A 26909-nucleotide genomic window follows, 5' to 3' on the forward strand; every position below is an offset into this window, starting at 1 on the left:
ATCTTTCACACACACACACACACACACTGTAACTGTAGCACGTGCACTCCTGGCAGCACTCCGGCTGCTGCCATACTTATTTAGATTAAAGCTCTTATTTGAGACTGATTATGAGTTCATCAGCACTAATGCTTATAATAGCTGCTTGCTTATAAATTCACCAAATCAGTTATTAAATGGAGATACTGTACGCCTGCAGGATCTCTCATTAACAGGGTTCCCACAGCATATGACCAGTGATTTTTGCAGTCGTTGGTAAAGATTTTCATTTGTATGTCAGGTAACAACTCTTGGAATTAAAGATATTTACACAATTATACTTATAAGTGTATAAAATGTTGACAATAAAGCAAAAGATTTAATGGAGAACTGTACACGACAGTATATTAAAAACAAGTATCATTAGCTAGTTAATCTGTATAAGCTGTCCAAAACTAGAAAGAGTTGCACTCTCTATTGCAACTGCTATAGATTTGCAGTAAAAACAATTTTGTCAGATAATATTAAAGTTACACTGCTTAATATTTTTTCCAGGACCAACAGGCTTCCACCATAACAGATCCATGTGTATTTCATAATTCATACATACGTATTATCAACTAACAAAAATAAAACAGGACATACACTGTATGGGGTGTTGGGGTATTATTTTAATAAGAAAATAAATGGAAGAAAATTAAATTATCAGCTTGTCTTCAGTTCGACAAGCTACTTGGGAAATACTGATGACAGTCTTTTTTTTTTCTTAAAAAAAATATTCCAGCATGTTTATATAAGAACAGAACCATAGAAAAATAGAATATATAATATATGTACACTTTTGTTTGTATATTTAATCAATTTTCATTTTAAAGTGTGACTAAAATTAATAAACAATTTCTGCTGGCTTGTAAAGGGATGAGGGCAGTTTCTGCCTGTGTCAGATATGAAGATGCTAGAAATCAAGACAAGACATGTTTGCCTTATCTAGTCATTTATCGCATTATTTCTATTATATTTTAGGCTAGGGTCCTGTTTTTTCTATCTTTCCTGTGTTTTTTTCTATCTTTCTTTTGTGGGTCTGTTTCAATATGCAAGGATAAAAATCCCTTCACAAAAAAAAAAAAGAATATCTTTCCAGATTTTAACATACATTTAAACAGCACATTTCTTTCCCGGTTGTCTAAAAGATAAACGTAAAATCCATAAAATTCTTAAAATACTTAAGATTGCTCCTTGTGTACAAGTGGTGATATGGCATTCAGATCATTCAATTTACTGTATGATGATCATACAATTTGCAATCAAACTGGTTTTCTGTTGTGAATCTGGTGCTGAGGTGCTCAACTTCTTGGATGCTACATTCAGAAGAGTAGGGTAGTCCTGAGATGGGATGCCAATTGGGTTCAGAGCATGACAGCTGCATGTACGTGTAAACATGTTTCAGAAAGGTTTTGAGCTGGAGTCTGTAGCAAGACGGGAGACATATGCTTCATAGATGGTGTCCAGGAATGAGGCATCATTCTGAAATCACAGAAAGAGAGAAACAACCCATTAAAGGGTACACAGTCAAACTATATACACTACCATTCAAAGCTTCTGGTCAATGTTTTTTTCTAAAGAAAAACCTTTGAACTTTCCATTCATTACAGAATCCTGAAAAAACAAAGATTCAGTTTCCACAACCGTTTTCAACATTGATAAGAGATGTTTTCTTTAGCACCAAATCAGCATATTAGAAAGATTTCTGAAGACTCATGTGAGACTGAAGTCTGGATCAATAATTCTGCTTTGCCGTCACTTGAACACAAGGCATAATTTTTTTTTTTTAAAATAAGAGAAAACGGTTATTTAAAATTTCAATCATATTTTACAGTATTACCATTTCCACTATATTTTTTATTGAATAAATGCAGCCTTGGTGAGAATAGGAGATTTTTTCAAAAACAAACTCTTACCAACCCCAACCTTTGAACAATTGTGTGTGTGTATATATATATATATATATGATTAAACTATATTTCTTCTTGTCCGTTTTCTCTTTTGTTTGAAAACCGAAAATGGTGTTTTGTGGCAACAAAAATCTTGATGGTCAAAATATTGGTGGATATATAAATTATATTATCAATATTGGAATAATACAGATGGACATGTGTTCGGTTCTGACCTTGATGAGGTGGAGCAGCGTGGCCTGTAGCTGAGTCTTGCTAAGTGCTCTGATTTCAACTGGTTCTGGTTCTGCTCTTGTGGTTTTAATCTGGGTGAACACACTGGGTGACAGAAGCAGGGTGGGGGCTACAGTCGCTGGGATGCGCTGAGGTGAGCTCACCTGCACCCACACATTAAATCACAGGTTATACATACAGCTGTAGGATGACTTGCCATCTATCTAAGAAGAACAAAGGCAACAGATCAGAATAATGGAGAAAGATTTATTTACCTGTGTAGAATTAGTTTTGCTGAGATTGGAGCTGCTGGTGGTGAGACTGGGCTGTAGAGGCTCCTGATGAGGGAGGAGCTCTTGCTCCTGCTGCACCAATGCGAGCCTCTGCAGAAGCTCTTGTGGTGACACCACGTTCCCTGCCACTCCAGCAGGGGGTGCTTTATTTGGGACATAGAGCAGGTGCTGAGTTGGGACTGGCCCTGAGGCTTTAGCCTTAGGGTGGATTTGGGGCCCCACCCCACTTTCTCCCTGATTTAACTGTAAGGAAGGCATCCCTGGAGTCCCTGCCACAGGAAGAGGGTTCATTAGCAGTTTTTGTATCGGGTCAGGCTGGTTCTGGACTGCCCCATTTTCACACAGGCGGCTCTCTGGGGATTCAGAGAGAGGCCGCAGCAGTGAACCAGACATGAGCTTGTGGATGGCTGGGCAGTGTTGCATGGGGGTGTTGGACACCACAGCGCCACCTGCGGGAGAAGGGTCATCATATGACAGCGAACGGGCCACCGCGGGCCGCGCTGGACCCACCCTACTGACAGTTGAGGTGGGTTGTGGCGAGACGGAGTCTGGTTTTGACTGAGCACCGAACAAAGTGACAACCGAGAGGTACTTTGTGTCCATCTCTGTGTCCTGAAAAAAAAGTGAAAGTTTCTTTTTTTTATATTTAAATATTACATCTATGTTATGTCTGCTCTGTCACAAACATGCCGAGTATTCACACCTGCTGCATTTGTCCCTGAATGTGTGTGTCCTGTGCTGGTTTGAGGGGAATGGGTTTGATCAGATGGGGGTTTCCATAGATGACGCCACCACTGCCAATTTCTTTCGGCTCACTGAGTTTTCCCTATAAAGAAAGGAAGAAAACCCAAGTAGGAGAAATGCACTGTGCACTGGTGACATCTAGTGTATATAAAGCACCTTAATACTTGTGCATGACAAAAAAAAAAAAAGTACATTATGATGTGTTACCTTGTCATAGTCATCTTGTGCTTTAGTGAGCATCTGCATTATATCCACACCCTGCTCTGCAGATCGCGGAGAGACAGAGCCAATCGCCATTTGCGGCTGTAACTGCTGTTCCTGCCCTGCCAAACTGACAGGCATAAAGAAAGAGCGAGTGTGTGTTGTGTGTTTGTGAGAAAGTCAGAGCTAGGGTTTTTTTTTTTTTAACAGAAACCAAATGTTTTAAGTGACATGTGGTTTCATTAACTGCTTTTGAATATCTGCCATATGTGGGACAGTTTCCTTTTCCTCAATAAGAAGAAAATAAAGACAAATTGTAAGCTTGATGTTGGAACTCATTGTGACTAGATAAAAAGGGGTGCTAAATCAGGGGTGTCCAATCCTGTTCCTGAAGAGCCACCTTCCAACCTCCTGCCCTAATGTAAAGACACTTGAACCAGCTAATTGTATAACTAGAAACTTCTAGGCATGTGTGCTGTAGCTAAACTCTGCAGTTTTTACAAGTCATACAAAAGGCAACCTTTTTTTTTGCATTGTTCTCACTGGTTGCAGCATGAGCAGTGTAGCCTGATTCGGGAATGAATAAATCTTATGAGTAGACTCTTGTAATGAATGGAAAAAAAAAAATCTAATTTGTTAAATGCTTTGACTCCTCATTGAAGTACTAGAAGAACCATCAAGGGAATTAATGGAATGGAATCATTAAATTAAATTAGAATCAGAATTATAAGTTGTGAGTTGCAGATGGAGGAGAAAAACTCACTTCTTCATGAGCTCTGCTATACGCTGACAGTCTTTGTTATCGTAGAACCAGATGCCATAGATGGACACTGCCAAAAAACATATATACAGTACAAGTTAATATTAATCATAGATTCAATCAAAACCAATGAAGATTAATCGAAAATAAATCAAAACTTTTGTATTTTACAGCAACACGTCGCAGTAGGCATTCTGCGCTGCACTTTTAAAAAAAATTCCTTTCCCAGAGAGTCCAAACTGGCAAATGCCCAAGCAGAACTGGAGCCAACTGCTGTGCCAGGACACCAAAACGTCTTTAAAGGCCAAGATGAAGTCTTCAGATGCTTGTGGCAACAGTCACTGGTCATTTTAAAGAGCAACCGTATTAGGAACAATTAATAGAGATTTCAATGATAAGTTCAGACTGTGGTTCCTCATGAGCCCTCATGAACTAAACTTAGAGCCTGGTGCTGACAGCTGAATCAGGACCTGTTCCATTCACCTCCAGAAGTAGCAGAGAGGTGATAAAACCAAGGGCGAGTAAACGAAGAGAGAGAGACAGAGAGAGAAAGGGCTGGTGCTGTATCCACAACCGTTCAGTCTCAGAGCAGAGAGCACCATGTGGGTCAGCGCCTAGGGAAAAAAAACCCAAACTAAATACTGCCTGGGAACCGAGGAACACAACTCTGAAAGAGTGAAAGAGAGTGAGTAGGGGGAGGAGAACAAGGATAGAGGGATGAGAGGACAGTGTGAGCGCTCTTGAAGTTGAACTTAGCAAAACACAACAAAGAGAAAAGGAAAACAGAGACCCGAACCACCCACCCTCACTCGTGTCAGACAGAGTGCAGAAACGTTCCCTGCATGTTTTACTGAATGGAGTGGAATCCACACGCACAGTGAAGAGACAGTGAACTTCTGACCGACTTCAAACAGACCAAAGCTTCAATCTGCCAAGGATTCAAATCTCAGGAAGAGAAAAAAGATGCTGCAGGGGCTGTTCAGTCGGCACAGGCTGAAGCACGAGCGGCTGGAGGAGGAAGCAGAAGTTCGGTTTAAAGGGAAGCTGGTGTCGGAGAGAGAGCTGGGCTACACGTTCGTGCGGCCAGGAGGTAAGAGCTTTGTATACGCAAGAGTCCTGCTGAAGGTCTCCAGCTACACAGTCACAAATCACAATCACAACACTGCGTTTGTTTAAGAGAGGAGCTGACGGAATCCAGCACCCTCTGCACATTAGGAAGAGCGATGCGTTTAAGATGGACAGTGGAGGTCTTGCTTCCCATTGTCTGAAACCTTATTAATAGTGTTTGTAAAGGCATTATTATTGCCCTTACTAAGTATTCAACTATTAACTCTTGCACTGCACTATTTGTGCTACAGACAAAAACAGTACCTCAAATCGTGTGGTCTATTGAGGAGAGCTGTACTATAAGTCACCAGATTTTGTTTTCATCTTGTGGATAATATAACAGGAAAATATTCCTTAGACTGACATTGAACCAGGGACAGGGGCCAGATCTAGAAACCAGAATAAAGTCCTGCAGGGATGAGTTTAAAACCTGGCAATGCGCTTCCCAATATCAATGGGTATTTCTAATGGGATTTGCTCAAATGCCTAAAATAATGTACTTCTATAGCAAGTACAGAAGTAATACCCTACTTGTCATTTAAGCTTTTAAGTGTCCTGAAAATAAAGGCTGTAGGGGGCCATTATACTGTATGGATATCAAAAACAATAAATCTTATCTGCTTATTAGTCCACTTTTACAACTTCACACTGTGATTATACTCACCATCTTGCAAACTATTATACCTCAAACTCAAAAATGGAAAGAGCTGTCAGCAGCTCAATGTCGGTGACTTTGAAATCATGCCACCATGGTGTAGTTAGTTCATAGCCTAAATTTTTTTTTTTTTTTTTTTTGTTCTACCGATTGTATTTAGATTTCAAAATTCATGAATGTGTTCATTTGTGAAGATTATCTTGATAATGTTTTTTTTTCATACTTGATAAGATTCATAAGCATTTATTGCTCACAGAGTTTATTATTATCTGCAATAATCTAAGAGTCCAAAATCCAATAGGCTTTTTTTTTTGGGAGTCAGTGTGATGCTAAATTATTGGTTGGGTTACAAAATGACATCATCCCTAAATAATTCTATATACTTGAGACTTATTGTAGGGCTCTTTTGACTGTAAACTATGGTGGCCCAGTAATCCTAAACACAACGAAATCTTCACAACACAACGCATAGGACTAAATCAGTTGTGTTATGCTAATTTTGTTGTCTTGTGGCTTGTTTACATTCTGTTGCTGTTTTTTTTCCCCATTATGTTGTGCTCATTTCGTTGTGTTGTACAATACTGGGCCACCGTAGTAACCAACTTCCTTAGAACACCCCAGAATGAGTAACAACACACTAACAACCCTTTAAAACATTTTTACAACCACAGAGCAGTTCTATTGCATTCTATAAACGAGGTGGCTAAAAGGGGTAAAAATCCACTCTGTGGCACATCATTTTGTCAAATAGTTGGCCAGTATACTCTCACCTAAATTTGGAAACACCGAGGATAGATTTCCCCATTAGTCATTTAGCAGTAGCACAGATTTTCACTGTCACTGCAATGCCCAAACATCAGTTTTGGATTGGCTGAAACATCAAGATCTACAATGATTCATTCAATCAGCCTGAAGTACTTAAGGCTTTTCTGCATGCACTCTATTTGCAGGTCTCTTTATCATGAATTTCCTTGGAAGGCTGTTTGTGTGTGTGTGTGTGTGTATGAGAGAGGCTTGTTATCTAATCAGTATTGGCTGGTTGGGTCTGTGATGCTGGCAGGAAACTGGAAGAGAAACACACATACATTCTCTGCACCATATAAGGCACTGTTGCTCTGGAGCCTCTCATGCAGGCACGCCTGCCAGGGATCTCTGATCTCACACACACACAGACGCCAATCTGACAGCTCTCTCAATTCAGACACACTTTTACTGCGATGAAGTTCTTCACTTTTTGGATGGATGCTCACCCTGTACTGCCTGTGCTGTTCACACCTGGTATTAACATCTGTTATAAGCAATCCATTTAACACGGCATGCCAAATACACACCCAAATGGGGTCCAAAACATTTGGCCACCATACACCATCCATATCCAGCCCAATTTTTGTGTCTGTGCAGCTGTGTGTGTAGACATACGAGTGATCTGAACCCTTAGAAAAAAAGATCCATGTGCATCCATTTGCACTCATGATCAGTGAAGCTTACTTTCAAATGCTTGTTTGTTCAACTAAGCATGAGATGGAGGGAAACACAGAAAATTAAGTATATCTGTGCCTTTGTGGGCTGAACATCAGAATTTTAAATGGATAAATGTGCAATGTACACTGACGTTTTTAACCCTGTCTGTTATAACATTATTGTTCCTAACACAAAGACCTTCATCTTGTCACATTATGTAATGATTTATGAAAAACAACTTGAACTTGAATAAACCAAATCTGCATACTTTTAGCTATTTGCAGTATTATACTGCTGTATGAGCTCTTTATTTTGGTGCATTTGAGTTGTTTTTCACAAATAGAGTGACTTACAGCGAGCGTTCCTGTACAGGAGAAATGGATGCTGCAGCTGGAAATCTAAGTCTTTAGTGATGGGTTCGGTCAGGTTGTCCATGCTCAAACGATTCAGGATGGTGAAGCCGTGCCTGGGGGAGGCAAACCTGATGCACAGAAAACTGACATTAGAACATGAGTGGGAAACTAAAACTTATGAGTCTGATGGACCTAAACAACTGTGAGTAGGTGTTTTGCAGTGTTAGTGCAGTTTAGTGTACAGGGTTATATCAGAAGGCTGAGGAACATCACGCAAGTTTATTTTTTTTAACCTTTAGAATAGAGTTCTGATTCAGGACATATGCGTGTGTTGCTTCACTGTTGAAAACATCAGGAAAACATACGAACCTGTTATAGACAAACAGAGTTCCCTCCACATTTGTCTTTTCCTGCAGAACACAAAAGCATTTATAGATTTATATTTAACTTAAAATAAACTAACATTTAAAAAAAGTCCAAAATAATTTTAGAATAATCAATCATCTATCTATCCATTAACTGTTATTAATTTTGTTGATATCATGGTTTACCCATTCATTAGTGGTGTTGTTGAAGGTGTAAAGTGCTACTTGGCTGGCCAGGTCTGTGATGCTGCTGATGTAGGGGTCGAGTCTCTTTAGGGCAGACAGACTCATGGATAAACAGCTCCCGCCGCCACCTGTGCTTGCAGTCATAACTCCAGTCCTGTTCTGTAAATAAAATATATGATCTTTAAATAAAACCATGCAAATGCCCGATATTGCGGTTTACTAAAACATTCAGTTTTTGATTGAAAAGGGTTTCATTCCAACAATTGTAAGGCTAATCAGCAATTTTTTACATGCATCAGTATCATCATAGACTATTAGGGATATTTTACCTACTCCACAAAAATCTTTATCTGAAATATGTTTAAATATATTTAATACTGCATTTTTTATTGTTTTGTCAAATGTAAAATCTGTACTGGCCTGCTTGTGTCTCAGTACTTTAAACGAAGACATAAAATGTATTCTTGTAGCTTCATAACATTACAGTTGAACTACTCATGGACTATTTTACTAATGTCCTTACTACCTATCTGGGCCTTGAATGTGTCAGCTGCTTTGCTGTCTATGCAGGGTCAGAAAGCTCTTGGATTTCATCAAAAATATCTTATTTGTATTCTGAAGATGAGCAAAGGTCTTACGGGTTTGGAACGACATGAGGGTGAGAAATTAATTACAGAATTGTAATTTTTGAGTGAACTATCCTTTCAAAAACAATTATGCATGCCCACATTTGAATATTTTATAAAGGTAAGCCCGTTTCCGTTTATTAAACAAATCAGAGCTGTGAAATTCATTTAATTGAAATAGAAATAAATCAGGAATTTATGTTGATACAGTTAAATGAATGAAATACATTAGTCTTGTATATGATTATACAGTGTATACATTCATAATTCAATAAATAGGGCTTAAATAAGACAATAAAATAAGCTATATATTCTAAAGCAAATGTGAGCAACTCGTGCAAAGTGTTCCTGTGCAAGTTGTTATTACTGATTTACCCAAGCCAAAAGAGCCCAACCGCAAGTCTGTATGTTATTATGTCCCCTAGATTTGGTTCGGGTCTCTCTTTCATTGCAGGTCGTTAAATCGATCTCTAGTAAAATAATAACGCGCCTCGATCGGAGTCATCATTCATGTCCGTGGCACAAACTCTTCTGCGGGACGGTTCACAACTGAAGATTGGTAACGTTAGTGCGGGACAGCGGTTTAATCCCCGCCCGTGTATGAACAATCGTAATACTGATGCTTGCCACAAATATCTGAATAATTCAGGCCTCCACAAGTTTACAAATTAAATAACTGAGGCCTTGGTTAGCTGCTGCTGCTCTGTTATGGATCGGACAGGAGTGAAACTTACCTGCACTGAAATTACCGCACAAATCCTAAAATGCCTTTAAAACGAGATTCAACTCTGTAAAACAGGACTGAAACGGTTTACGTCACGTTCCGGTCTCCTGATATACGTTTTCAATAATCTACAAACTAGTAAAACACGAATATGTCGCTTTATTTCACTTATCTAACTCCTGATCGGCTACCGCTCTCGCCATGTTTTCTCTGACGACGAGACAGCACGAGCTGATCGCTGAGCGCGCGCGCACACAGGGAAAGTAATCGAGGAGCATGAATAAGCGATGAGCCTGAAGCCCCGCCCCCTGCAGCTGCATGACTTGAGCTCACCTGAGACCTGTTTTTATCACATACCCACCAGGCCTTTGATTTTGAAATCTTGCTCATTGATAATTATGAAGTGAGCTGACGCTGGGGAGCACTTGAGGATTTGAAATTATCGCATTCCTATGGCAAGCCGAATTAACTTTTATTCATTCGCCGGATATGTATTCTTGCACTATTCATCCTCTGGTAGGCATTTCATTTTTGTAATTGTTTAGTTTGTTTGTTTGTTTGTGTGTTCTTCCTGCTGCAATTTAAATAGTCAAACCTCCCTTTGTTACTGTAATTTAAAGGGCCACTTAGGATTTTTTCCCCCTGTTGTTCTATTCCAATAGAAATGAACAACAAAACCACATAATCAAATATTTATATTTTATCTCTATGTATCCCCCTTAGGACTTATTAAATATAATCATATATCACTTTCAAATTGTACTAATAGCCTAAATGCCAATACAACATTAGTATAACATAAAAATTTGCGCACCCTTAGAAGAGGTTTCAACTAGGGACTTAACATGAAGGTTGCAACAGGAAAACGTAGAATCCTATTGTGCCCTTGAGCAAGACACCAGGGTTGCTTTAAAGTGACACTTTACTCATTTACCACTAGAGGGCATCACTATACAAATACTCATGATCTGTCCTCTTTTTCGGCAGGATTTCAGACCTATTCCACAGAGCACAGCAGCCCATGCAGTTTTTTTTATGTTGTTAAAATGAATCTTTTTATGTACAAATCTGTATGTTTCACCCAGGCTGACAAATCTTGCCAAAAATAGTTGGTAAACTTGATTAATTAACATTTACCTTAGACCTAAACCTTTATGTTCAGTATACTTTACCATTCCATGGAGATAAATGGGTAAGAGTCAGTATAGAAGGGAAGAGGATGTGTCGCCTCCATTTATGTTTAGTTAATTGGTTAATTATAGTGTTAGTAAAAGAGTCACGGCCACTGCTGTATATCACATTCAGTGTGCAGACATAGACATGATTCGTCTTGACATTTGAAAGTGTGAAAGCTGGGAGGAACTTTGTAATCTTTGATGCCATGCATTAACCAGTTTTCCTTCTGATGCCCGTGATTCTTTGGATCCCTGGATTCCCATAAGCTTATGATTGCAGGGTGGCACTGAAAAACACTTTGTGAACCTTTCTTCTGTGCTTTGTATAAACACACCAAAGTTAATCAATTATTTGAGGATGCTGAAGGGAAATTGCTGACCTCTGTAATGAACTTTTGTTCAAAGCCAAATTCAATCAAAGTACTTGGCCGTAGATTGAACGTCCGTGCACTGGGAGAGCTTGTTTTTCGTTCATCCAGAGGGACCTGTAATGTTGAGTGCCTCTCTTTCCTGCTACATGCTTCATGAAAATTCTAAATTCTAAATCTGCAGTTCTGATGCGCAGAGAGTGAGAAGTGATAGTCTGGGGGCAGGGGATGTCTCTTGGGACATGTGAAGTTTTCTCATGGCTGGAGGGAGGGACCAGGGAAGGGCCTGCTAAATTCGTACTAGGCCGTACTGATGAAAGATTCTCAGTCATCTTGCAGAAATTCCCAGGCCCCATCGTCCCCTTTATCAGAGCCCACCAGTCCTCAGCCATGGGAAGATCAGGCCGGTTAAACCTCAGCTGAAAGGAAAAATCAGCCCCGACACCTGCTGCTGGGTAACTCGACATTCTCCCCAGAAGTGGCATCCTGGCAGACAGCAGGAAGTGGATATTGCCTAAACATGGTGCATGGAGCTGTGACTGTGAGCATATTTACGCTAGATTGGTTGTGGTACAAATCATCTTCTGACATGATTCCGGACTGTAAAAGAACTCGAATCGGTTCCTAGTCTGGCTACGCTTCTCAAGTTTGCTCTCTCCCCCTCAAGAGATACAGCCCGTGTGGAAAAGCGTGGAGGATTTATTCTCCTTTCTAGCGCAGTCACATCTGGAAGCAGTCAAGTAGTCTACAGGGGAGGGGGTCTGGTCGTCAGATCATTGCAGAGAGGCTGCTGGTGTGCGCTCTCTCTCCGCAGGGCCACAGACTGTCTACTCCCCTTTCTCTCCAATATGGACTGGACGCGGCCGATTCTGCACTCTGTTTCCTAACGAGGCGCGACGCAAACTACGCCTGTTGTGGAGCATCTCAGATGGAATCGATCATATGTGAAGACTGAAGCCCGCGAGATCTGGAATATACACACCTTATACCTTTTGCTGCGCTTTCTGAAACGGTCTCTGAAACCAACGCCCGCTTCTCCTGTGCTTCGCCTGGCTCTTGCAGCATCCTTTTTCGAACCGTTTCCGAGCGAATCGCGCCGATTTGATTATCGATCATCAGCAAGCGGCGCTGGTATCATGTTTCTTAGGTAGGGCCCGGATGTTCCAAAGATGCACTGGTTCGTTTTCTTAGGTGGTTCCTGCGATTATCCTTTCCTGATCTTTAGCTCCATAATGGGGATCAGGTAATATTAACTAAGCCGCAAGAGAAGGAATATCCTACGCTTTGCGTTTTTCATTTTTTCGTCCCCCTTTTTTCATTCATTTCTTTCCCTTGGGTTGTTTTTTCCTACCCCATCCTTTTTTATAACCTTTTCTTCATTCACCTTCGGATAAAGCTGGACCACATATATGGTAAATGAAAGCAAAAACATGTACATACCGGAGGACACCCTTGAAAACCATCAAGGTAATTTCTCTATTTGTCTTCCCTCAGTTTGGCAACTGTGTGTGTGTGTGTGTGTGTGTGTGTGTGTGTGTGTGTGTGTGTGTGTGTGCCATATGGATGTTTTGGGGGGTGTATGATGAGTGTCTTGGCATTATCATGGGCATGACGCGGGGGTGTACCCAAAACCGAACCCTTCCATTTTCAAACACAGCAAGCATAGTAGGCTATGCGCACTCATATCTTCCTCGGAGGACGATCAACAAATGTCATGCAATACAACCACACATGGCCGACAGCTATTTAAATTGTTATCTTGGAAGGAAATGCGTTTATGTAGTTGTGAACTTGTTGGATGGCTCAATCATGCATATAGATCATGCGCTCAGAGACGCGCGCACAGATGCCAATCGATTATCCTGTCAGCTGCTTCAGACTTCAAATGGCCTTTTAATCTTTTTGTGCGGCAAGACTACATTGATTACAGTCCAGTAGCTCATATGAACTCGGGATTGTGTCATCAGCGCATCATTTCACAGTGATTTATTCTGTTGAGAGCATCTCAAATGGTGAAAGGAAGCACCGCCAGTGATGCCCCCTCATTCTAGCGTGAATCTGTTGAATTCCCCTTCTTATCAGACAGCTGGTGTGGCGCAGCAGTCTCCACAGGTTGCGCGCTTGCGAAGAGCACAGAGCCTCACTCTCTTCCTTTCACAAGATCCCCTCCATCCAGGGCCTCCAGCCTTCGCCTGTTGGCAACGGAGCTACCGACCCATAGCAACAGCGCGGTTCGAGATAAGCCCACTCCCCGCGCGCGCACCTGCCGCACCTGAGTGAACAAACGCATCCGAGCAAAACCTGTAAATTGCTGTCAAAAATGTAGCACCGCCCCCTCAGGCCTACAGTACATCTGTCATGCAAAAAAGCTAGTCGATTATGAAAACTGTAATGATGATGTTTCTTTAGCGCTGTCTGTGAGGGACAGTGGTGCGTTTTTAATGCCCCGTTTGATCGAGTGAATAAACTGAGATAGACTCTTTGTTTGGTATTAAAATAGAAGCTGGACGACAGTGATGGGAAAAGGATCACGAATCTAATTTTAGATGCTTTGTTTTGGCAGCGTTGTCAGTAAACGTTTATCTTTGATCAGCTTGTATTTGTTATATTAAGATTTGCATCTTTACTCTTGACGCTTAAACATCATCACAACAGTTTCCTCTAACTTATCAGTTTCTCTTAGTAATTGTTTGCTAATTAGAGAAAGGTTTTGCCTCTAATGACATAAACAGTACTTTTAAGGAATTTCATAAAATATGAGATGATAACTCCAGTCATATAATTTCAACTGCAACCAAAGATGCGATCAAATGACCAGATGTCTCTTACAATTGACTCTGTTACTACTAACAAATAGTGCAATAACATATATTTTACATAGTGCTTTGGGATGTCATAAAGAAGTGTGCAACCCACAGCAGCTGTAGAGAAAAAAAGTGCGAAATAACAGCCAGCCATGCAGCCACCAACAATGCACAAAAATAACTTAGATTGAATCCAAAATGTTATCATTTTAAAAGGATGCTTTATTAATGTGTATAGTGTGAGATAAAAACTGTTGTGAAGTAAACAGCTTTAGCATCCAGGCCAACAGGTGTCAGTATAAAGTGGAAAACCACTGAGAAATAAAAACCAGTTAAATGTGAACAAAAACCAACTAAATGATTAACACAACCTTTTGTAGACTGCAAATCTGTGTCCTAACAGAGCAGGATCTCCGAGGTGGCCTGTAGCCCGGCAGATGTTCATGTTTGTGTTGTGTTGTCGTCTACCGCTGCTGATGAGGGCAGGCTTTCAGGTAAACACAGCCTCAGTCAATCACAGGTCCAGAGCCGAGCCACTTATCACAGCCAAACATGAACCACAAACACTCCAACAGCAGGAAGATCGAGAGCATGTTTTGTGCACTATGATACACCGTCACTTTCTGGAATGTTGACTGTGACTCATGAAGTGCTTGAATGTTTGTGTCGGAACAAGCAGTTACTGAGACACGTTTTGTATGATTTTTGTTTTGCATTAGACGCATTTAACCAGGGCAAAAATGCTGAATTAATGCAGTCTTTTCAGTTATATCAGCTGTATGCTGTGATGAAATGATGCCAGCCCAAACGTTTTTAAGGCTTTTCGTAGAAACATGTCACAGTGTTGAGACATATGTTTGAAATGACTCGAAAGGTTTTAGTTTGTGCATTCCTCTCTCCTTTTCTCTCTCTTTCTCTCTTGAAGGTTGTTGGTTCCCTGATGCTCATTGATTGGTAATGAGGGCAGCATTATCTGGCTTCTTTCCTCCTTCGGCTTTGTGCCAGGTTCATATGAGATGTAATTCAGATCATTAGCTAAACGAATATGTTTATGATCGATCTCGAAATGTCTGACGAGCCTCCAGGACGCCATCTCAGATGACTTTCTGTCTTGGACCTTTCCTCCTTCCTCAGGGCAGTGCCGAGTGATCGAGTGTTTCTTGCTTCTGTCACTGTCGAACATTTGCAGGTCACCAAAATCCCACACAAGTGTACACAGGTTGTTAGTTTCCTGGAATCCGTTTGCTAATGTTGTTTGCTCAAAGAGTATTTAATGTTTACTTAATGAATATTTAAGTCGGCCAAACTTGCATCAACATAAATCCTTTGCAAGCGCGGTGAAGTCGGGAAAGTTGTCAGCTTGTTTATTGCCGTGGCTCTGGCTAAGAGTGCCTGCCGTCACACAGAGAAGGTCTCCAGTTTCTTGCTTTCCTTGTTTGACTCCATGTATCCTCTATGTAACATAAAGACAACGATGTGGATCTTTACAGATCCACTTGATTTTGCTTCTGTTTATTAGATTTAAAAACAAGCCACTACTCATTCACTTCCGAAACGTAATTTGAGAAATATGTCTTAGGACAGTCAGTTAATGAGGCCACATTGTCAGCGAGGCTTCTCAATCTGCAGAGCAGTTGGCGCTGGTCACTGTGGGATTGTGGGACATGCTAGATGTCGAACAATCACAGGAGTGCAACCCTTGGGAATTATTAGCTGTCTGTGAAAACACGCATGTTGAGCACAAATCATCTACTCTCGCTTCTGCTTTACATCAATGCTTGGGTTTCCAGCCAGTGTGCTATCATACATGCTTACTGTATTTAAATTGATTGTTGCATGTTACTGTAATCACATGCTGAACACTTATCCAAAGTGACTCACTGTACACTTGTTGCTCAGACAATCCTCCTGGAGCAACCTGGGGTTAAGTGCACAATGATGATACCGTATGCTCATACTGCGCCCAGTATCATCTTTACTGTTGTGGAAAATAATTCTTATCGGTACAAATATACTTGTATCTCTGGATCTTTAAAATGTTTTTTTCTTTGCCTCTTTAATCCACTGTAATGTTAACAATTCACTAAACAGTGTTTATGACCATATGTAAACAAAACAAGAGCAGCATTTGTTTGTTTATAGTTGATGCCATGATGCTAGGGGTGGTGGCTGTCAGTGTGCTGTTATTTGATCGCTCTGAAGTGATTTTTATTTTTTAAGAAATTCTTAATTTTTATTCAGCCAGGGCACAGGAGATTGATCAAAATTGACTGTAAAATATACAGAGAAAAATATAGGTTTTTGGGTAAATGCTATTCTTTTAATCTTTATATTCATCTGAATCCTGAAAAAATGTAACACTGTTTCCAGCATCACAACTATTTTCAACAATGATATTATTAAGGAATCTTTATGAGCATCAAATAGGCATGCTAGAATGATTTCTGAAGGATCATGTGACTGTGAAGACTGGAGTAATGGCTGCTCAAAATGTAGCTTTGTCATCACAGAAATAAATGTTGTTTTTACATAAATTATTAAAGTCTTTATTATAAATAGTAAACGGTTATTTGAAAATGTAAATATATCACTGATTTTAGAGATAAATGATAAATGGATTTATCAAATAAATGCAGCCTTGTAAAGCATGAGAATCTTCTTTTCAGAAAACATTAATAATTCTTACCGACCCCAGTGGTAGTTTAGCTCTCTACTTCGGTGTTAATATGCTTTTTTTTTGTTTTTGTCTGTCAAGTAAAAACCATAAATCGGAATGCTTATAAAAATAATAATAGCTCACCTATTAAACAAGCTGCATTATTTGAGTTATAATGATTTGAGACAATGTTTGGTACCACTTTATAGCCTTAACTACAAAGTACTCACATAAAATAAGTACAGTGTACTTATTGTGTTCATATTGTATTGCAAAACACTTTTGATGTGGGATGTGGGTAAGGTTAGGGACAGGTTTGATGGTATGGGTAGGTTTAAGGGTGGGTTAACAGAATAATTATAAATACAATTACAGAAATTATTTATTGATGTAATTACATGCAGGTATTTTGAAAATAGAAGTACAATGTAAAAACATGTATGTACACAATATGGTTAATATTAATGTAAGTGCATTGTAATTAAGGCCATCTAATATAAAGAGGGACCCAATGTTTGTTGCTCAAAAGGAGCAGGAAAAGTTTCATGGAGAACTTCAAGGGTTTTGTTTATATCACTAGGCTTCCTAAACACAAACACATGCATGCAAACACGCATTCTGCATGTTTGATGTGTGTACACTCCACCCAGCTCATAAAACTTGTGTGTGTGTGTGTGTGTTTCCGTTTGGTCCTCTTCTCCCAAACCCAGTGCTCAGTGTCACATCCAGAGCAAGTAGGATGCCTGAATGGATAAGGCAGTAGATAAATGGAAGCATGACAGACTGCATGAATAAAAGCTCATATGTTAATAAAGCAGAAAACAGCTGCTTGTGACACATTGGCACCGCAGGCACCCTCAGCATTATGGAAAAGAACCAAAGCCCCCCGTTAACATGTGAGTCAGCAGTGGGTCACGACACGGGAGTCTAATAACCATCTCTCACTCCTCTGAACTACGGTCCCCTTAGCAAAGACTGCATGAGTGTGTGCAAGGTCTGGACTGCGCTAAACGAGTGTGACTGGTCATAATTATCACTGTAACGTCAGTTCATCATCTTAATATTTTATCTGTAACAGTTTACATTTGAGAAACAGCATTTTTGGGGTGGAAATAAACTTGGATTTCGCACACAGACTTTAATCTTGAACCAGATCTGTCACCTACTTTGAGTTTGAAATGTTTGTCCAGTTTGAGTAAAAAAGCTGCAGTTAGTCATACAGCATTATTAACACAAAAAGACCATTTCCACTTGTTCACTGGTGAATAGTTCCTTCTGTTTAACTGTTTTACTACACGACTTATAAAATGCATCATACGGTCAGAAGTTTAGGTTTTTATGGGGTATTCAAAATATGAGAACTAGATTTTTACATTTTGGGGAAAAAAGTGAGTCAAGATTGTCTGTGGCATATTTGCCGGTGTGTTGGTAATGTGTTCAAAATGTAACTTTTTTTTTTTTTGTGATCTGGTGTTTTGAGTGTTTTCTTACCAGCCCACCCCCAAGGGTGACCAGATGTCCTGATAAAATCATGATGACCCCTGTTTTATGCATTCCAGTCAGGACCACATTTTTCTGGATAATTAGTCCTAGCTGTTGTTTTATTGCAAAATAAACTTTTTAAATAGACATCCCTATGATTCATGTTTTTTCATGTTCATAAGAAACCAGCAGTTGTGTGATGTTAAAGTAACAAGAGTGGGTGGGTTAGTAGTTCTTTGACCTGTTAACAGCGGTACTACATAAAGACCAAACTACATCTGTTGTTTCCTCTTCAGTTGAGGAGTAAACTGACAGCATCCAACGTGCCCCTGCATAATGATGGAACTAAGTTAAGTACAGGGTCTTTTTATTGCCCACCATCAGACAAAGTGAATCTGATAGCCATTAAATATAAACCTACTTCTGGAAATCTGACAAACCATTTCTATTGCCAGGCATCTTTTACAAAAATTTGAAGGAGAAACTTATTCAGCCGTGAGAGCAGATACATTTTTGGCTTCTGTTGGGTTTCAGTAGAACATTTAGGTTTCAATTTAAAATTTAGGTTTTACTAGGGGTGCACGATATATATCAGCCAATGATTAATGCGCATGTAGTCAGTAAAGCCGGTTCTCTAATCAGCGGTAAATTCCATGAGGTGCATGATTTCACATAGAGCAGCTATTACTACACAGAGCCGTTGTTAACTGACAAGTGTACAAACTTTTACGATAAAAACATTAAAGTCTGCATTGAATGAAAGTTCGCTCTTTTTTTCTAAATTCATATTATTGATCTTATTGTGAACAATCCATCCATGCATGTTAATTTTTTTTAACAATCAAAAATGACCTTGTAGTTTTTTATTAAAATATCAAAAGATCTTCCTTAAACCCGCCCCTTTCTAACAATTGGCTGCAAGCTTTCAATCAGATCAACTGTCATTGGACGAAGTCCCTGGCATACATTTTTTCAGATTTATATCATATGTAAGATTGGTCGCTACTTCCGTTACATCACTACTTTTAAACATTACACTAGTTTGTTAAGTTTAAATATGAGTTATACTAATAGTGGTTCTTGCCTAATAATTAATGTCCCTCCTGCTAGCAGCCTAGTTTGGGTAGTGCTGAATTCTCAGTGTAGGTTGCATGTTTAATTCATTAGTTTGAGCTTCGTTCAACTGTGAGAGCAAGGCATTGTGGGTCTGACCGGTACTCAGCAAGCACGCACTTGGCGATAGTAGCACATTTATCCCATGGCCTTGACCTGATCTAACTCACCCAGGTGTCCTCATATGCACCAAATTACAGTTATTCCCATCACCTGGGTCTCATCGCAGTTTCATAATAGCAAGTGTGAGCTGGGTTTTGCTCTGGTGTATCAAGTGTGATATCAGTTACGATAACTCCAGCACAGGCTCATGACTGTTCTATTTCAAGTTTTGGCAAATTGGTGGCTATTATGAATTTGCTCGTTCTTATTAGTACAATTTTGTACGTCCAGCTCATGCCAGAGCTCATTCAGATGTGGAGTTAGGGATGCAGGTTAATGTCAATTTTTTGATGATTAAAAATACGTTTTTGTACAAATCACATTGTTACAGATTTGTACTAAATCACAGCTTCGTAATTTATTAGGAAAATGTATGCAGTATTAAGAACGTGAGAGTGATTTTTAGACTTGATGAATTTAGAAATCTTGGGTGCATGTGTTTACAATAAACCTTGTGCGTGTGTTTCATTTCAGAAGTTTAAGCACATCTCATTTGCTGTTTACTGCATTTTGTGTATATGTCATGCATCAACAACAACCGTGGAACATATATCAGTTGACTAGTTTACAACACCCTTCCTGTGTTGCAATTGATAATTTTCTAATTGTCTTACTCTATATCGAGAAATTGCTGTTCACTCAAGACCCTGGAACACATTTTCAATTCTCAGACCACCCGATTAACATAATTAATGATGCATATACTTGAATTTTAATTACACATTGGTAGTGTATTGTTTTCTTGTTTGGGGATACTGAATGAGGGAGTGATGGATGTGTGTATTTGTAGGGGGAATGGAGTGGGTTTCCCTCCCAAGATGGCAAGGGCATATTACATGGAGTGATTTATGTACCACATCAGTCATGCCAGCGTCACACACGGTCTAAAACGACTGCTGCTCTTGTGTCTCCATCAAAATCCACTCAACCCAACCACGCTTGTAATATGACAGAAAAACAGGCCCCGGCTCAATTCAGTGAACATTCTGAAACGCATTCAGAGAAATTATTTGAAATGTTTAACATAACTGGTATTAAATATTTGCAGTTTCATACCTAGTTTTTTTTATTACAAATCATACAATTTCACATTAAATAAATTAGAGCAAAAATGTTTTTTTAGTTGGTATCTTTCACCTTTATCAATTCAGAAAATTCCTGAGCATTTTCTAACAGTCTCTATCATGGAGTACAATGTTAATGGCATGTTTTATATTTTCGCCTATTAGAAAAATTCACTCTACACACGTTTTAATGCAACACAAAAGGCCAGTTTTACTTCATACAGCATCATTTCTAAATGCCGGCTCTCTCTGTGTTCCTGAAACAAACGTTTTTTCGAGCGACTCAAGGTTTGTCTGCCCTCTACCTGCTGTCTGTCTCTCCCTTCCTGTCCTCTACCAGCTGTCTGTCCCGTTCTCTCCCTGTCTGTTCCATACCTGCTGTCTGTCTCTCTCTTTGTCCATCTCTGTCTTGACAGCATGTTGAGTTTCTCCTCTTGGCTCATTTCATTTAGACTAACGTCAAATCTCTGATTCAGCCTCTCTTTCTCACACACACTCACTCTCTCTGACACTCACAAATTCCCTCAAGCACTTGCTCACAGTCACACACACGGACACTCATGCAGAAGATGAGTAGATAGGTGTTGAAATATTGGCGCCATCTTGCAGTTGTGCCCCAGCAAGTTATAATCACCATGGCAACTGAGACTTCAAATCTGTTAAAAGCCTAAAAACCAAACCTTTGCAAGAAATGGTGGATGTACTTCGCCTAAACCCATATTTAAAAACAGAAGATGACATAGATGAGATGTCATGTACTGAATGTAGTCTGAAGCTTTTGCTGCTTGACGGACAGGCTGCCCAGCAAGGGCGTGATATTGCTGTGTAGCCCTCCAGCTACATAAATGACAATTGTAAAAGCTGGCATGACAGCAAAATTAATTGTAATGTTTATATTAAATACAACTTAAATGCTTATATAATGGGTTACATTAAGATATAGTTACTTTCATTTAATTTATTTATTTTTGCTACTGTACCTTTAAGCCCACCATGTAAATTCCATTACGATTGGCTAACCTCTTTGCATTTGAAATGAGTAACAGTTACTGAGTTGTGGGTTTGCTGTCGGGTCTAATATAGTTTCTGCTGCCTCATCCTTCAGTAACATTTCTTTGGAAAGCTGCGTTACATTGTGGTCAATAAAATGAATGTATTTCACAAGCAGTTAAAACCAGAATAAAACAGAAAGGAACTCCTTATAAAAAAAATAAATGTCACTTGTTTCTAATGCTGGGATCCTTCAGAAGTATATGCAGAGATGCAGGTGCTACTTTTATTTCAGGAGATCAAGGAAAATTTGGTCTTTCATGATATGACCTCTAAGGCAGCAGTAGCTTTGGTCAGGGATAAAGCTTTTTCTGACTTTACTGACACTTTGGCCAGTTTGATTTACCTGTATATATATATATATATATATGTGTACAGGTGCTGGTCATATAATACACACATACTGATATATTTCAAATGTTTGTTTCTTTTAATTTTAATGATTATAACTGATAACTAAGGAAAATCCCAAATTCAGGATCTCAGAAAATTAGAATATTGTGAAAAGGTTCAATATTGAAGACACCTGGTGCCACACTCTAATCAGCAATAGGGTTAACCGCACCATGGAGAGGATTGTGAAACAAAACCCATTCAAAATGTGGGGGAGATTCACAAAGAGTGGACTGCAGCTGGAGTCAGTGCTTCAAGAACCACTACACACAGACGTATGCAAGACATGGGTTTCAGCTGTCGCATTACTTGTGTCAAGCCACTCTTGATCAACAGAAAGCGTCAGAAGCGTCTCGCTTCAAAAAGGACTGGACTGCTGCTGAGTGGTCCATGGTTATGTTCTCTGATGAAAGTAAATGTTGCATTTCTTTTGGAAATCAAGGCAAGGCAAGTTTATTTGTATAGCACATTTCGTACACAATGGTAATTCAAAGTGCTTTACATAAAAGAAAGTAAAAATAATCATGAAGAAAAATAATAACAAAAATAAAACAAGCAATTTAAAACTTTTAAAATGATTAAAACATTTAAAAACAGTTAGAAAATGATTTTACATAAAATAATAAAATAAAATTAAAAAACAGTGAAAATATAGTGCAATCAGTTCGGACATTGCACAGTGCTCATTCAATAAATGCACAGCTAAACAGATGGGTTTTGAGTTTAGATTTAAATGTGACTAGTGTTTTAGCACATCTGATCTCTTCTGGAAGCTGATTCCAACTGTGGGCAGCATAGTAACTAAAGGAGGACTCCCCTTGTTTTGTGTGAACCCTTGGTATTTCTAACTGACTTGATCCTAGTGATCTGAGTGCTCTGTTAGGTTTATATTCAGCAAACATATCTGCAATATATTTCGGTCCTAGGTCATTTAGTGACTTATATACGAGTAAAAGTACTTTAAAATCAATTCTAAATGTAACTGGAAGCCAGTGTAAGGACCTGAGGACTGGTGTGATATGCTCAGATTTTCTGGTTCTAGTCCGAATCCTGGCAGCGTTCTGGATGAGCTGCAGCTGTCTAATGGTCTTTTTGGGAAGGCCGGTGAGGAGCCCATTACAATAGTCCACCCTGCTGGTGATAAAGGCATGAACAAGTTTCTCCAAGTCTTGACTGGAAACAAAACATCTAATTCTTGCAATGTTTTTTAAATGATTGTATGCTGATTTAGTTACTGCTTTGACATGACTACTGAAACTAAGGTCTGTCTCCAGAATCACACCAAGATTCCTGACTTGATTTTTAGTTGTTTGAGCCCTAGAGTCAAGGTATGCATTCACCTTGAAAACTTCATCTTTGTTTCCAAATGCAATGACTTCAGTTTTTTCCTTATTTAACTGAAGATAGTTCTGGCACATCCAACTATTAATTTTATCAATGCATTGGCAGAGGGAGTCAATGGGGCTGTAGTCATTTGGAGATAAAGCTAAGTAAATCTGGGTATCATCAGCATAGCTGTGATTGGCAATTTGGTTCTTTCTCATTATTTGACTTAGTGGAAGCATATACAGGCTAAACAAGAGCGGTGCAAGAATTGAGCCTTGTGGGACTCCGCATGTCATGGACGTCCACTTAGACTTATGCTCTCCTAGACTCACATAATAGCCTCTCCCTTCTAAGTATGATCTGAACCATTTGAGTACCATCCCAGAAAATCAGGGTCCCAGAGTCTGGAGGAAGAAAGGAGAGGCACACAATACACGTTGTTTGAGGTCCAGTGTAAAGTTTCCACAGTCAGTGATGGGTTGGGGTGCCATGTCATCTGCTGGTGTTGGTCCACTGTGTTTTCTGAGGTCCAAGTTCAATGCAGACGTATTACAGGAAGTTTTCTTGCTGCTGACCAACTTTATGGAGATGCAGATTTCCGCATTGCTGCAGTAATTCAGGCAAAAGGAGCCCCAACTAAGTATTGAGTGATGTACATGCTCATACTTTTCATGTTCAAACTTTTCAGTTGGCCAAGATTTCTAAAAATCCTTTCTTTTGTATTGGTCTTAAGTTATTTTCTAATTTTCTGAGATACTGAATTTGGAATTTTCCTTAGTTGTCAGTTATAATCATCAAAATTAAAATAAATAAACCTTCGAAATATTCATTCATTACACACAGAATGATATATTATATACAAGTTTAACTTTTTGAATGGAATTAGTGAAATAAATCAACTTTTTGATGATATTCTAATTATATGACCAGCACGTGTGTGTGTGTGTGTGTGTGTATATATATATATATATATATATATATATATATATATATATATATATATATATACTATGTGTGTGTGTGTGTAATGTTGTTTTTCATCATTATACAATTTAGGGCTTTTGGTGACAAAGACATTTTAGAATTAGAAATTTGTGTTGCGTTCAAGTCATGTTGGTTTGACTGTGAAAGGGTAAACGCACTTCTTATTGTGATACCTGTGAACCCTTAGTGCACTTAATATATAACACCAAATATTTGTTTTTTTCTTGATGTAACAAATTAATTTACTGTTAGAACAGCTTAGGTTATGATAGTGTTTCATTATGCTCATGCTTTGTTCGGCGGATACATGAGGGATGTGACCATAGTCCTTAAAACTTGTTTCTATTTATTAATCTTGAAAAAGTGTGCCCTCAGGGGGACAGCAAGAATAATTGTTATACCTTTTGGTTTTTGCTCATTTTGTTAGAAAATGTTCAGCCTAAAGCACTGATATTTCATCTCAGACGTCTTTTACATGTTAGCAGTCATTACCCATGTAAATTAAATTTACAACAGAGCTAATCGAGTCTTAAGCCTGATGTTACAATCATTATGTGTAAATTAAAACTTTAAACCCCAAAGATCCACTAATTAAATGCATAATGGCATTAGTGAAGTCGTCATTCACACTTACTCTACCATTGAAAAGTTTAAAGGATATAAAAAAAATGACTTCTTCAACTGATTCAACAAGGTTGCATTAAATTGATCATAAGTGAGAGCAAAGACATTTATAATGTTGAAAAATATTTTTATAAATGCTTTTTTTAAAATTTTATATTCATCAAAAAAAAAAAAATTATGACGTTGCCACAAAGTTAAGCTGTGCAACTGTTTTTAACTTTATTTAGCACTAAATCAGCATATTATTAAGATTTCTGAAGGATCATGTGACACTTAAGACTGGAATAAATTCAGCTTTGCATCACCGGAATAAATGACATTTTCAAATATATGAAAACGGAAAACACTTATTTTAAATAGCTGATATGAGAAGTCATGGTACTGTACATTTTATTGTGTAATAGAAAACAATACAAAAACGTGAATGTTGTATTCTCCATTCCAAGGTCACATGACTGAAACAGATGAATACAGTGTTTTTAAAACTTATTTGATTAAGGGTTGCGTTCTTGTGTAATTGGATTAGACTGTAGATTTCCTGTTCGACAGGAAGACAGAAACTCATGATCATCTTTCTCTCCCTCTCTTTCATTTCTCCCAGCCAGTTTAATGCTTTTCCAGGGTCTTATTTCACAATCAATACTAAACCAGTTAATTAGCTAACAGTTCATCATTCAGGACCAAACCCGTGGGGCCTTTTCCACCTCAGCCGATTGTTCGACCTGCATGGGCATGAAAATGTACTCTAAAACAGGCTCAGTGGTCAGTAGTAACACTGACACTGTGTTTACACAGGCATTAGAGGAACAAAATCCTTCAGCCATGTTTTTGCAATCAAGTCTCTCGTGACATCTTATCGTGATGGATCGTTTGGGTCCGGGCCCAACTCTGTTTTGGCACAAGGATCACAACTCACCTCACTTTTCCCTGAATCGGATTCAATAGCCAAATGTCTGTCTATAGCTTTAAACGAGTGCGTCTGCACATGTATCTTGTTTTAGTTCTGTTCAAAGTCCTGCTTTTACGAGCGTTTAGCACACAGCTGCGGCACAAGAAGGGTGTCAGCTGCAGCACAACCCCGGATAGCATGCTAACCGCTAACGCTGTGTTGTCTTACTGTACCTCTTCAGCCATCTGCTTCTCATCAGTGCTAATCACCCAAGACTCCCATAATTCCCTGTGACGGCACATAACGACACACGAACACAGGCTGCAGATGGAAATAATAACACCGGCCATGACGCTTAGAAGCCCAGGAAAGACCTGTTCAGGCTTCCTCTACTTTTCTATTTCTTCCTCAGTTCACAATCTCTCTCCGCTCTCCCGACCTTCAGATAAATGAATGAAACCGGGAAGAAAACAGGCATGTCATGACTCCGTTATCAGCGTCCTTGGCAGATTAATCACGATGCTTGAAAAGAGCCGTACAAGTGCACGGCGAGGCAATAAATCTACATGTGGTGAGGGAGATGGTGACTCGGGCCTTGATTAGAGGGTGTTGCTGTTTGCCAGATGTGGGACGTCGACATTCTTTGGGTCAAAACCATTCCGGTATGGAGTGACTAAGAGTGCTGATGTAACATTTGAGACCTGAGCTTTGAGATGAAAAGAGCAGAAAGAGAGGCACTTGTAAAGGCCACATCTTCTTTTATACATCTTCCTCCATGGATTCTTGCGCTGATTCATCCTGGATCCATATGATGACCGATTCTTTGTGAACCGTCCTAAAGCTGCTGACTGGACACCACTATGTTCTCCGCAGTGCCGGCACAGATGGACTCTATCTAAACAGTTTACTCGCTCTGGCACTCTCTGACAAAAGTAGACACACACCTGCTGTTTCCAGCCACATAAGCATGGCACAATGCAGCTCTGCTCCAAGGCATTAGGCCCTAGGGACTCAAACCCAGAGCCTCCTGAATATTAGCCCTACAAGCGTTTGGCTAATCTGTATACTGAATTTGCCCTTGGGACCTAAAGGGATAGTTTATTCAAAAGTGTAAATTCTGTCATCATTTATTAATTCTCATTTTGTTCCAAACTGGTTTTACATTCTTTTATCTGTGGAACACTAAATAAGAGATTTTGA

At 39.2% G+C, this 26909-nt stretch overlaps 2 protein-coding genes across 2 annotated transcripts in view; one reads left to right on the forward strand and one right to left on the reverse strand.

The window, feature by feature from the left end:
• Window positions 1–1118: 1118 nt before the first annotated feature.
• On the reverse strand, window positions 1119–9915 carry dcp1b (decapping mRNA 1B). The gene is made up of 10 exons (XM_059511301.1): window positions 9630–9915; window positions 8270–8428; window positions 8088–8128; window positions 7719–7846; window positions 4146–4212; window positions 3389–3512; window positions 3141–3263; window positions 2420–3049; window positions 2147–2308; window positions 1119–1503 (listed from the first exon to the last, which is right to left on the reverse strand). Exons 2-10 carry the CDS (start codon window positions 8411–8413, stop codon window positions 1423–1425), a joined length of 1500 nt encoding a protein of 499 aa, XP_059367284.1. The 5' UTR covers window positions 8414–8428; window positions 9630–9915; the 3' UTR covers window positions 1119–1422.
• The window catches only part of LOC132105852 (voltage-dependent L-type calcium channel subunit alpha-1C-like), a 151463-nt gene continuing 129573 nt past the window's right edge, over window positions 5020–26909 (forward strand). The window contains exon 1 of the mRNA XM_059511300.1: window positions 5020–5232. Coding sequence (XP_059367283.1) covers window positions 5106–5232 — 127 coding nt within the window. The 5' untranslated portion in view covers window positions 5020–5105. The remainder of the gene's footprint in view (window positions 5233–26909) is intronic.

This window comes from Carassius carassius, chromosome 26 (assembly GCF_963082965.1).
Source record: "Carassius carassius chromosome 26, fCarCar2.1, whole genome shotgun sequence".
NCBI lineage: Eukaryota > Metazoa > Chordata > Actinopteri > Cypriniformes > Cyprinidae > Carassius > Carassius carassius.

Excerpts from the sequence above, each read along its gene's own strand:
- dcp1b (XM_059511301.1), bottom strand. The coding sequence starts at position 8,413 with ATGACTGCAAGCACAGGTGGCGGCGGGAGCTGTTTATCCATGAGTCTG. Across the intron at positions 4,213-7,718 it reads CCTGTACAGGAACGCTCGCT|TGTCCATCTATGGCATCTGG; the intron begins GTAAGTCACTCT and ends GTTTTTTGGCAG. Across the intron at positions 3,264-3,388 it reads CACAAGATGACTATGACAAG|GGAAAACTCAGTGAGCCGAA; the intron begins GTAACACATCAT and ends CTTTCTTTATAG.